The following is a 12304-nucleotide window of genomic DNA, read 5'->3' as shown; positions in this document are numbered from 1 at the left end:
AGTCGATTCGAGCTTCGCCCTTACGTCGGTCCTCCAGAAAGAATTCAAAGATGTGCTTCATTAAATTAACAAGAGCCAACAAAGCACGCGAACCATCACTAAAGTTGTCTTTACTTTATTGCCACGGCGTATTTGATTCAATATACACCGGACGTAATGGAGCTTTCACTTCATTTTTCCAGCTTGCCCCGAGCTTTAAACTGAAAATTTCAAGATATTTAAAAATAACCGTTACCTGAAAGCTCTTGGTCGATCGAATTCATTCTTAAATTCGACGGAATGAAGCCTTTCATTCCCCACTCGTGGAAGTTTTAGATAAAGTGAGCTTTCAGTCTGTTTGTTGGCGATGCATTTCTCACATTCATGGCACGAAGACTGAATGATTGATTTATAACTGGAAACGGTGCAGCTTCGGCCAATCACGGCGTTCACATAAAAATTGTCCCATTCATATTTTATTGGACAGTGGTTTTTTCCAGATAGGAAGACCGCCATAAAAAATTCTCGTTATGAGTAACCGCCAAGATGATTTATCCCGTTGTGGGTTGTGTCGCAATAAAAATACGACAAACGTATAAAAGCGTCGATGCAAAAGCGAGAGGCGATGCTTTGAACTATTTTTTCTAATCCTTTTAAAGCGAGCTTTGCGGACGTTCATAAAATAAACAAAAGGAGAATTGCAGGAAAGAATAATGAAATGCTTGTAAAGTAAATATAATTATTTTTTTATCTGGCACTTGCCCACGGAATCGAATAAAGCTCAAGCTCATAATAGCGACTGCACAGGAGAACAAATCAATTGGGAATTTTACTTTACGTTTTATTTTATAATTCTATAGCTAATTTAAAAACGTTGAATGGCTGTTTTCTTTCAAAATACACTCGACTATAGTGTTTATTTTCAATTATCTGCGTGGTAACTGTTAGGACTCTGGGGCAAGCTCAAAACACAAAGATATGTTATTAATAATAATTATTCTCTTCTAGTTTTCCATTCGTACAAATGTAGGGATGATGCTAAAAGCAATATAGAATTTGAAACCAATAACAGTAATCATTAAAGACCAAATGTTACAAATTATTGAAAGAAAAGTTTACACATACATTGGTTCTAAGTCAGACGCCAAGAATTTCAGTGGAGTTGGTGAAGAGCTTCAAAGTTGCAGAAATTTATTAAGAACCACTCCTGACTTCCAAACTGACTGAAAATTATTCTCGAGCTTTCGATACCTGGAAAATATTCTTTAACTTCAGAGTGACAATGTAATATTGCAATGTAAAGAATTAGATTAGATGAAGGCCTAAAGGGAATATTGAAAAGCAAGCTCTTCGTATTGGTCGACAAATAATCCCACCGGTTACAGAAAGCGCCTACACAGTGTGGGTTGAAGTTTAAATTCTGCGAAGTACGTCAGATTTCGCTTAAATAATAAAAAATTAGAGAAATTGCAGTAAAAAATTTAGGACAGATCTCTCCTAGTTGAGATATCGCCAGGTTTTTCACCAGATCTGACATTTCGCGACTTCTTATTTCATACATCGCAAAATGCAGCTGACACATTTTGCGAAATTTTAAAAAAATTCTGAATGATTGTTAACGTATTGTCACTTAGTTAATGGAAAACACATACTAATTCATCTAAGTAAACCACTTTACTAAATAAAGAAGTTGGTATATTTCAGCACGAGATTTAGCGAGTGATGAAGCCTACGAGCCTAACTTTGAATGTTTTTATTACAGTGCGAAAAAAAATTCTACACTATAAGAGCTGAAAATAGTTTCAATTTATATTAGCGTAAGCTTTGCAAATGTATTGTGGGTTGCATTTTCAATTCCATCGGGCTCATTATCACTCGTGATATACCCTGTACAAGAGAATGGCCCCTTAATATAATAATAAATCTTAAAATACAAAAATCATACAAGCTAAATATAGTCTTTGCGTAAAGAGAACAAGAACTGTCGACGTTTTTTCATTATGATCTCTTCGAATACAAAAAGCACCCACATAGCATCTTTAGAAAGAAAAAGATGTGGGCAGAAAGAAATTTAAATTGTGTGACAAATCAGTATTTATGAAAATGATCGATACGTTCACAATGGTTTTAGTAAGACGATGTAACTATACATTTTGGTCTTATAATGAAAACATTTATTCGATGTATTTTTTTTTGGAACTTAAATACAATGGTTATATGTTTCTAAAGATGACTTGAAATTTTTTTTCACTCTTGCTTTTGTTATTGCTTCGAAATAAAGCAGTCATCCGCGACTTGCGCTTCTTATTTCCAGAATAAAAGCATTCGTGAACCCAGAACATTTTTTGGAAATCATTCATGCACTAGGGACATTATAACTGAAGAAACAAAAGTCGTTAGAAATCACATTATTGATCTTTCTTTTAAAATAATGAAAGTATTGTTAAATTTTCAAGAATTCGATATGTGTTTTAGGTATACAATTTAATTCATACACTAAAAATTCCATAAGCAGCGGTGTTTTTGTCACTATGACAGCGAAAAAAGTCCGCCCTAACTTTTCCAGCGACAAAACGGAACCTAACTTTTGAAAGCGTCTGATTCTAGTAAACTTGACATTTATAATTCGAGTTTTGTTGCCTGCAATTAAATTCAAACAACTGCCAGAAAAAATTACTCGTCCTACGGACTCGTAATTTTTTCAGAGGCATTTTTTTTCGTTAAATTGCCAGGCTACAAAATTCTCATTGAAATGTCAAGTTTACTTCGACAAAAAAAATCTCTCGTGTAAGTGAAAAACAGTTTGGGAGTCGAATTTGATCTAAACAAAAAATAACAAATAATAGAAAATAAAATTGGTTTGTCGTGGATTTTAACTTTCATTTTCATCTGAACGAAATTGTATTCATTGACTAAAAATAATTGGTCAATGCAAATTAGTAAACAGTTTAAGGAAAAAAATTAATATGATGGTATAAACGGAATTAAATGCGTTTGATCTAAATTATAAAGCACGAATTATATTTTTTTCTCCGTACGGTACGGTCTAAATCTGTAGAGTATAAAAAACGTTTGTTCGCTACCTCCCTCGAAAGTGAGTCTGTATCCATAGTTACCAGTGGATGTAGGTTTCTCTTTCGTTCACTTCATTTTCGCTCATTGTTTTTCGCTCACTGTCTTTCACTCACTGGTTTTCATTCACTCGTAAATTTTTCCATTTTTTTTTTGATAACGTAATTTTGATTTTTTAGGCAACATTTATTTTGGTACATCGCGGCACTTACCTCTTCCAGGACATCACCAGGAACATATAACTCTTAATCATCCATTTCCAAATCCGTCCAAAAATGTGATTTATTTTTATTTAAAATTTTAAATACAAAGTTACAGATTCACTTTCTCAGGAGGTATCGAACAAAACCAAATACAGCATTCGAGAGTAAGGCCGCTTTCGTTCACTTGAATTGCATCGTCCACGAAGCGGAGCAATTCGCATGGACGAAAGCTTTGTCTTGCTCTCTCTTACTGTAAAAAACTATTTTTTATTGTTAGGTAAAGTGATGCCATGAATCGACCTACTGCAGTGACTTTACATGTGAAATTCTATAAAAGACTTTGCAGCGTCCTGTGAAGAAACAGGAGATTTTTTAATTTTTTTTTATAGGTTTTTGTTGCCTCCATCATTAAATTTTTTTTTTTTTTGGGCTGAGCTAGAAATTTGCATTTTTCTTTATTCAGACGCTAACGTGATAATCTATAAAACCCAACCCGGACTCGTTCTAGTTCAGGAAAAATGTAAAATATCCTATTTCAATTTTTTAATCTTAATTGGCAATTTTCTCGACAGGTAGTAGAGATAGAGATTTGCGTTTTTCTTTGTTCAATTCCTCATTTGAAAATCTATAAACGACATTCGAATTCTTAGCTCGAGGAAAGGAGTCGAATTTTTGTCTCAAATTTCTTTATCGTTTATTACGTCCAACAAACTTTGACGTTATTAAACTCAACTACTGTTCTTTGGGGTATTACAGATTCCACGAGTAATTAATGTTGTCTCAATGATCTTTTGTTAATAAGATAAAACTATACAAATGGTCAAATAGAAAACAAATTACAGCAGGCTTTGCAAATTATTATGGGTCATGCCGTAGCGGAATTCTATGGAAATATGTACGTTCAATGCATGAGCGTAGACAATTTGTGGTTTCAAACGTAACTTTATAATGGATCATACCTTATGAATTTTAGATGTGGGAATAATAAAAGCAACATTTTACATTGGTAAGAATGTATGATTTATCAGCTTTATTGCCAAACGCGACACCTGTAAGTAGATTTTTCGGTGAAATGTCAAAGAAACGACGCGCTGTTGTTAACCTAAAAACTTTTCGATTCCGGCAAAGTATAGTAATTGTAAGCAACATTGATTCCAGAATAGGTGGTAAAATAGACTTTACCATACATATGTGTACGATCAAGCTAAGACAGACGTTTAGATAAAACAAAAGATGAGATGGCACTCTAGATTTGTTTTCTTTTTGATCACCGTGTATATTATTGTGAGATAAATATTTTCCAGTATTTTTTATATGGGGCTTTGGTAGGTAAGTGGTAAAAAATTGAACCACAAGCATTTTGATACCAAAGGTAAATTCAGTGGATTTATTATAAAATGACGCATGTCCAAGCAGACGCAGAAATCGTTAATTAATTTCACCGAGATAATAATGTATGGAAAATTACACCGAATATAACAGCAGTTTCGTTGTTTATAATGAAAATGTTTTGCGGAAATATCTCTGCTCCCTCACAATATTTTTCCTTAATATTCATCCACCTGAGACCGTACGAGTACACATCTAATTTAAATCCGTAAGCTTTCAAAATGATTCGTGGGAGGACCACGTATCTATAGATTTCTACTCAAACCTTGCCAACTATTCATCCCATTTTGCGAGATATTCACTGAACCAACGCTGAATTCTTCTTACAAATTGTCAGCGACCCAAAATAATCATCCCACTTCCTTATAAACGGTGGATGTCTTTGAGAATAATGAAAAAACTCTAACTGTGCCCATACGAACTAACCCGCAGCGGACCCTCCTTTATTAAAACTTTTTGCCAACTACTGTCGACACTGCGGAAAAAATTAATTATCTCCGAACAAATATAATTTCAGTTAAGTCCTCCATTAAAAGGAGCTTTATTGCTGAAAAACTAATAGAACTTCCATCATCTTCGAAAACAGCGAAAGTTGAGCTGTAAAGCGGACTCATTAATTGGATAACGCGGCCGAGCTCGACAGCTACACGAAGCTCTAAAAACTAAACTACACACTAAATTGTCTTTTAAATTCATATTTTTGGGGTACAGAGCTTTTAATTCGGCGTCGTTTGTCGGCTGTTTCTTAACGACTTCAGTCGTACCCAAGGTTTGTACAAAGCTCTCACATGAATTATATCTACCACCCAACTCCGCTAAAGCTCAGAGTTGACTTGCATAATGTATGGAAGCCAGGTTTTGCATGTTTAATTCGCACACAAGGAAAACGTTACTGTTAAAAACACCACCATTTGCTTTACACGGAAATAATAAATCATATATTTGCCAAATTAAACCTGCAGGCGGGGTTTCTAAATTAAAACTTTCAATTTAATTCTGTATTTGCCTGCAAGACTTTGCCAGTGTGATTTACATTAAATTTCATTTTTGACAGAATGTATCGTTGAAAGAAGTTAACTTGAGGAGAAACTTTCTACCAAATCTTTCATTTTTGAAAAAAGTTGCGATATAGTGCTTAAAGAAAAAAAAAAAGATAAAAGGATTTAATCTAGATTTCGGATGTGTTAATGGTTTATTAACGCATTCAAAATGAATGCGTTAACAGCTTTTTTAAAACAGCAAATTAGAAAATAGACATTTACGATCATTATTAACAAACGCAAAATTTGCACAATGAGGCGAAGCCGAGTTGTGTAATCGCACGAGTTTGTTAATGATGCGTTATCGCACGTATATTGTACAATAATTTACTAATAACCAAGAATTTAATATATGCAATAGGTAAAAGTTCAGTCTTCATCGGGAGTTTATTTAACGAATTTGAAAAATTGTGTAATTAATATTTATAAAAAATAGTTGTATCAATTATTGTTCTTGTAGTTACTCAAATGTTTATTAAATTTTGATTAATTGGTTGTTATAAAAAAGGGTGTGGTAATGAAAATGCGTGTGGTAATGAAGTTCTTATTTACGCTCGTGGGATAAATGACATTTAATCCCATCCATTTTGGGTGAGATAAGAACTTATTATTAAAAAAAAAACTGCGGTAATGAAAATGCATGTGGTAATAAAGATGCGTGCGGTAACGAAGTTTTTATTTCACGCAAAATGGATGGGATATGACCCTTAGACTAATTAGCGCTAACGCTGTCCCTTGACACACACCTCTTCCATTAATATTGGCATAGTCAATCCTGCAACCGTTCCGAAACCGCTCAATCTGTTTGATTTGTCCAACGAATGAGCATCACCAATTCCTACCACTTCGCAGGCCACTGCATTGTTACAGAGACTATCCCTAAACCAACACTCGCCTTCCTACAATTCCAACAGAAGCGACGTGCTCATCCGGAATCAGAACCAGCCATTCGACATAACCGCCATCTGAATTTTTCAGGGATTCACCGTGGCCCTGTTTTACTGTTTCCTCAACACTGAAGTGCAGAACACCGTGCGCCACCACTTCGAGACGTGGAAGACGCGGAGGTCCTTGGGCCCCAGCAGACTCAGATCCGGAAGTCGCAGCAAGGATTGGTCGCCGCGGTCCAGGACGGAGAGCATACGGTGAGAGATTCCAGTCCGGCAAAAATCGCCTGCGTCCGGGCGAATCCGATTTTAATTCCTGCTGAAGGGTGCTCCTTCAGGGCAAAAGTTGTACAGTTCGCCAGAAATGTCAGTCAATGAGAGTGGCAATAAGGTCTCGGTCCTGCGTTAAAACACAGAAAAGCTGTCGTAACTTTTGACGTAAATTTTATTAAAAATATTTTAAATCTGGTCCTGCCTGCTTTTGGAAGTTTCTTAGAAGTCGACTCCGGTTTCCACTTTGCGATTACTGATACATTTTTGATGAGGGTATTTTTTTGATATTAAAGTGACAGATGTTTGCGCTAAAGCAGTGACAAAAATAACTGAACACTGAATTAATTTTCTAACAATAATTTTTCACCTTTTTGAGCTCAATGCCTAATTTTTACCCCATAAATAAATTGAATTATTTTAGTACATAATTCTTTTAATATTTGGAAATCACTTTTTGGTTTTATTGTTCAGAATTTACTTATCATTAGGGCCCGGATTTTAGGCAATTAAAAAGTCGGAAATAGGTGCCTAAAATAGTCCCTTAAACTACTGCAAATAGTCCCTTAAAAACTGAAAATAAGCCATACTAGGTCCTTAAAGTTGTGGTTAATTAAATTAAAAAATGTGTTTTTAAAGTTTTAAGTAGGTACACACAACAAGATATTTACTAATTATTTTTTATTAATTAATATACAATACTACAAGTTTGTTAGTTATTTACATTGTTACGTATTTACATTGCATACAAGATATTGCTCTAAATTTTCTACTTTAAAACATTGTCGGTTATCCACCAAAATGGACTTATATTTTGAAAAACTTCTTTCTACCTCGCAAGAGGTAATGGGCGCAAATTTGTAATAAATTTCTTCCATTTTGGTGTCATGTTCCGGCACATCTTCACCTCTAAAAATTCTTGCCAATTCTAGAAGAAATTTGTATCCAGGATTTTTTTCAGTAACATCTTCAAGTTTTTTTAATGCTACTGCTGCTACAGGGCCTGGAGATTTTTTTAGGGAGGTAAATACGTTTTCAACAATTTTGATTGAATCGGTTAAAGGTAACCCATTTTTTTCCAATTGAGTAATACTTTCGCAGATTATTTTAAAATTACTGCGAACATAAATTAATTGGTTTTTTATTCCGGGTTTCTTCATTATAGACTGTGCTTTTTGAATAGCAACAGCAGAACTTCCATCAAAGGACATGACAACCTGTGAGTAGTTAAAAACAGTTTAACAATCAATTAATTTGCTTATCTTTTATATACTTACTTCTTTAATGGAATTAAAGTGTTCGCTGTAAAACATAGCAGCCTGAAGCCATGTTCCCCATCGTGTTAAAATTGGCTGTGGAGGCAGTGGCATTTCTTTTAGTTTTTCTTTGTACATTTCAACTCTCAAAGGTGCCTTAACGAAAATTTTTTTCACGTTCGAAATTAAATTATCCACATCTTCATATTGATAGCGAATTTTTTCAGCCACTAGATTTAAAGCATGAGCTAAGCATGTGACATGTACAATTTTTGGATAAAACACCTTAAGGTGTCTACCAGATTTTATCATATATGGTGCTCCATCCGTTACAAACAAAAGAAACTTTTCAGCAAAAACTCTGGTACTCCACAAGATTTCTACGCATAGAAATTTTAAATCAAAATAAATTTAAAAAAGTGAAAAACCCTTACCTAAAGATTGATTTACGAATCTAGCTATTGTCTCATGATTTGTTCTTTCTAATTGTTTAGACGCCAAAAGATAAGATTTTCCAGGTTCATCTTCTGAAAGTTTCCCAACCAGACAATTCGCCACATATCGCCCAAGTGCATCTGTTGTTTCGTCAACTGAAACCCATATGTTAAAAGGATCCAGCTCATTCCGAATGCGGTCAATAGTCTAAAAGTGAAAATAATTTTAAATTAAATATTAAAAGATAGTATGTTCATACATCTTTGTAGCATTTTGGTAAATAATTTTTCCGTAAAGTAGACTCATCCGGAATTTTTCTACCACAATATTTTGTCAGAAAATTCTGAAACGCAGGATTTTGTAGTTTGTGCCATGGTATATTGGCAGCTAAAAAGACGTTACAAAGTTCCATATTGAATGTACTATTTGCCGATTCCTCCAAGTTCTGTGTCAGCAACGTTTGCCGAAGCGGTGTCATAATGTTCTCTTTATGGATGGCCGTTTGCTCATGCTGTTGCAAGTGACATTTTTTTTCGCATATAAACTACAAAAAATAAAATTTTCAAATAAGTAAAAAATATAAAATGACATATTTTTAATTATGCTTAACTTACCAGTTTACCACAAGCTTTACAAAACATTTCTCGGGTTGATTTTATTTCATATAAATCTTTCTTGCTTGTCCACTGTAATATTTTTTCGCGTAAACTAATTTTTTGTTTCGGCATTATGTTCACTTTAAACAGGTTCACAAGAAACACGACCACTGCACGGAGATAAAGTAAACGAGAAATGACAAATTTGTAATGCTTATATTTACGTCTCCCACCAAATTTCAGAGGAGATGGTTAATTTTATATTTCTTAAATTTTTAGAAAATGACACCCTTAAGGTTTCTCTTATTGTTTCACTTCGGGATTTTAATTTTCGTTTTTATGGCAAGGACCATTTTATAAACGTTAAAGCTTCTAACAATACCTAAGTATCAGAAAACATTAGACCGCGTATACCTGCACCCCTTCGAACAGAGGCAAACAGATAAACTCTGTAATTTATGCCAGTCCAGTCTAATGGTTTGTGGTACTTAGGTATTGTCGGAGTATTTACCGCTGACATCATGGTCCCAACCGTAAAAGCGAAAAAGTAATTCCTGTATTGTACTGCACTTTGTACATTTCAGTAATTACATCTCCTTAAATTTTAAAATCATAAAGCATTGTAAATTTTATTGAGGTACCACTTTTACATTTTCAATACCGTAAACTTCCCAGAATTCGAAAATTGGGAAAAAACCGCAAAAATGAAATTGATTTTTGGTCATTTTAGGCATGTTCAGGCAGTTAAAAGGTAAAATAGGTATTTAAAGGGCATTTTAGGCCGAATAGGCAGAATCAAATATGGCTCTAATTACTCTAATTAAGCCAGAAATCATTTATAGACAAGTTTCATACATGTGCCTTAAAAAATAAAAATAGTCCATTTTGCCTAAAATCCGGGCCCTACTTATCATTATTCATTATCGTATATTGATCTTTTATTAAAAACTAAACATCTGCTGAGGTAAAAAGGGGTTACGGCATCGAGCCAGGTTTTATTTATAAGTATGAATATTTCTATCAAACAATCATCTACTTCTCTAAACAGTGCCTTCTGAATTCATACAAGAAAATTCCTGTTTCTCGTAGATTTCTTGCATTTCCAGTATTTTAATTTACATAAGCCCAAAAAATGTTAGTACTTCTTTTAATTATTCTTCAGAAAAAAACCCGTTTAAATTAAAATCAAGGAGACAAAAATGACGAAGCGAGCTCACTATTATCTATTCACTTTGATTGTGACCGCAACGAAAAAAATAGTAGGCGCTGTTTAGCTGTGTGCTGCATACGTTTTACACTAAATATTTGTGTGGTGTGAACATGATGTGAAAATGTCAGAATTGTCAAAACTTGACAATGGTAGTAAAGCAATGATTTCAATGTATAGTCTATTTTTTTATTATAGTCCGATGAGCTTAGTCCGAATCAAGAAGTCGACATGACCTGCGTCTGCTTTCGACATTTGACAGCAGTGCATGGTTCTACCAATATTTGAAAATTTATTTAGGCAACATGAGACAGATATCATAACAAATTTCAATTTTTAAGATTTTGAGTTGTGTTCTTACGTGCTTTGTTGGTTTTTCTGCAAATTCATTCCTCCGTTTTAATTTTGTCTTTCAAAAAACCGCTCCCTTCAGAACTCTTTTAATAACTATTTACATACTTATCAAGTGATAGGTCAGATATATTAAAAATTGTTGAAAACAGCACTAAACAACCACGTTTAGACTGTCTTTCTTTCTTCCTACATTTTGTTTCGGCAACGCCATGAATTAGTTTACCCCCTTACCTGTTAACTTCCAGTCTTGCAAGTTTCCGCGCAATTCCAATATTATTTTTGCAATTTACAAATTATGTAAATGAATCTGTCCACATGCTTTTCGTTGGCATCATACGGAGGACATTTCAAGCAAAATTAAACAAAACTATCACAAATAATGTGGTTAAAACGTAACCTAAAAATTTGACGTCGCTAATGTAATAAACGTACAACTCGTGTCTTGCTCGAATCACACATGCTAAAGCGAGATGCATAGTGGGACACGCTTAATACAATACGTACAAGAATTCAATAGTTTGTTTACATCATGTTGAAAAGAAGAAAAGAGATAGCAATATGACAGTTGTTCTGCTTTTTAATTGATACATCGGACTATAATTAAAAAATGGACGATATTTATCAAAATTAATAACGGAAATCAATATTTGAAGTAGGAGAAACTAAAAACGTCTGTCTGATTCTGTGATCACATCTGTTGAAAAGTGAGGTTATATCCAGGCACAGATCATTCAATGTCAAAACTTCAAAATCACCTCATGCAATTCTCAATATGTATAAATGAAGAACGAAGGAAATGGTCATTTGGTAGTAAGATAAACGCGAAAAATGTCTGGGGATTACTAAAAGTAATCAGACCTTTCAATTAATTGCATTGATTAATACAAATATTTTCAGATAAAAATTAATCAGACAGAAAGAAACATGAAGTTTAGAAAAGTGTTTTATAGGAGATGAAAAGGCAGAAGGCATCAAACTACATTACTTACTAGCCAAAATGTACAACAAAAAGCACAAATAGAGTTAACTTTATCGATGATGTTCGTCTTTGTGAGTTGTTTTCCGTTGGCTTCAATAAAATGTCTCGAAAGAAGTCAATATTAACCGTTTGTTCTCAACTTTGAGAAGACGCGTGGCATTTCCGTTTTGAATTCTGAAATTTCGAACCAACACTCAATTTTATAGATACGCGCACAAAGTCTACGTCGAAAAACGTTTGCGCAAGTCGTTCTCCGTTCTGTCTTCTGTGAGCGTGACGTTTCTGCCAAAATGGCGCCTCTGAGAGTTGCCAACTGCGACTGGATTTAGTGTTATCTAAAATTCCCTATCAATAACCTAGCAACTGAAAAGTTACTAGGGACTGGTCACAAGCAAAATGAATAGATATTACATCACATTATACTCGGCACAGATTTGTCATTACTGCTCAGCCCTCTGATGTCATATTTTGATAGAGCAAAGTACAGGACACAATCAGGAATTTGCCCTTTGCGACAAATTTTGTTTAAAAAAAATCGATCTATTATTTTTTCAATAGAATGGGTTCAAACAGACAGACAGACGAAAATTCTCAAAATTGCAAAAATATTGTCAATACCGCGTAAGCAACCCAGACA

At 34.1% G+C, this 12304-nt stretch overlaps 2 protein-coding genes across 8 annotated transcripts in view; one reads left to right on the top strand and one right to left on the bottom strand.

The window, feature by feature from the left end:
• The window catches only part of LOC138126529 (diuretic hormone receptor-like), a 101481-nt gene that overhangs the window by 87210 nt on the left and 1967 nt on the right, over positions 1-12304 (top strand). For all 7 annotated transcript variants that reach the window (XM_069042301.1, XM_069042300.1, XM_069042302.1 and 4 more), the window contains one exon: positions 6662-6828. In XM_069042301.1, the coding sequence (XP_068898402.1) occupies positions 6662-6828 (167 nt within the window). The remainder of the gene's footprint in view (positions 1-6661; positions 6829-12304) is intronic.
• Positions 7324-12295, bottom strand: LOC138126531 (uncharacterized). The gene is made up of 5 exons (XM_069042305.1): positions 9146-12295; positions 8791-9075; positions 8531-8738; positions 8118-8476; positions 7324-8057 (listed from the first exon to the last, which is right to left on the bottom strand). Exons 1-5 carry the CDS (start codon positions 9257-9259, stop codon positions 7569-7571), a joined length of 1455 nt encoding a protein of 484 aa, XP_068898406.1. The 5' UTR covers positions 9260-12295; the 3' UTR covers positions 7324-7568.

Source organism: Tenebrio molitor, chromosome 3 (assembly GCF_963966145.1).
Source record: "Tenebrio molitor chromosome 3, icTenMoli1.1, whole genome shotgun sequence".
Classification (NCBI taxonomy): Eukaryota; Metazoa; Arthropoda; class Insecta; order Coleoptera; family Tenebrionidae; genus Tenebrio; species Tenebrio molitor.
This window is presented reverse-complemented; position numbering and strand designations above follow the sequence as displayed.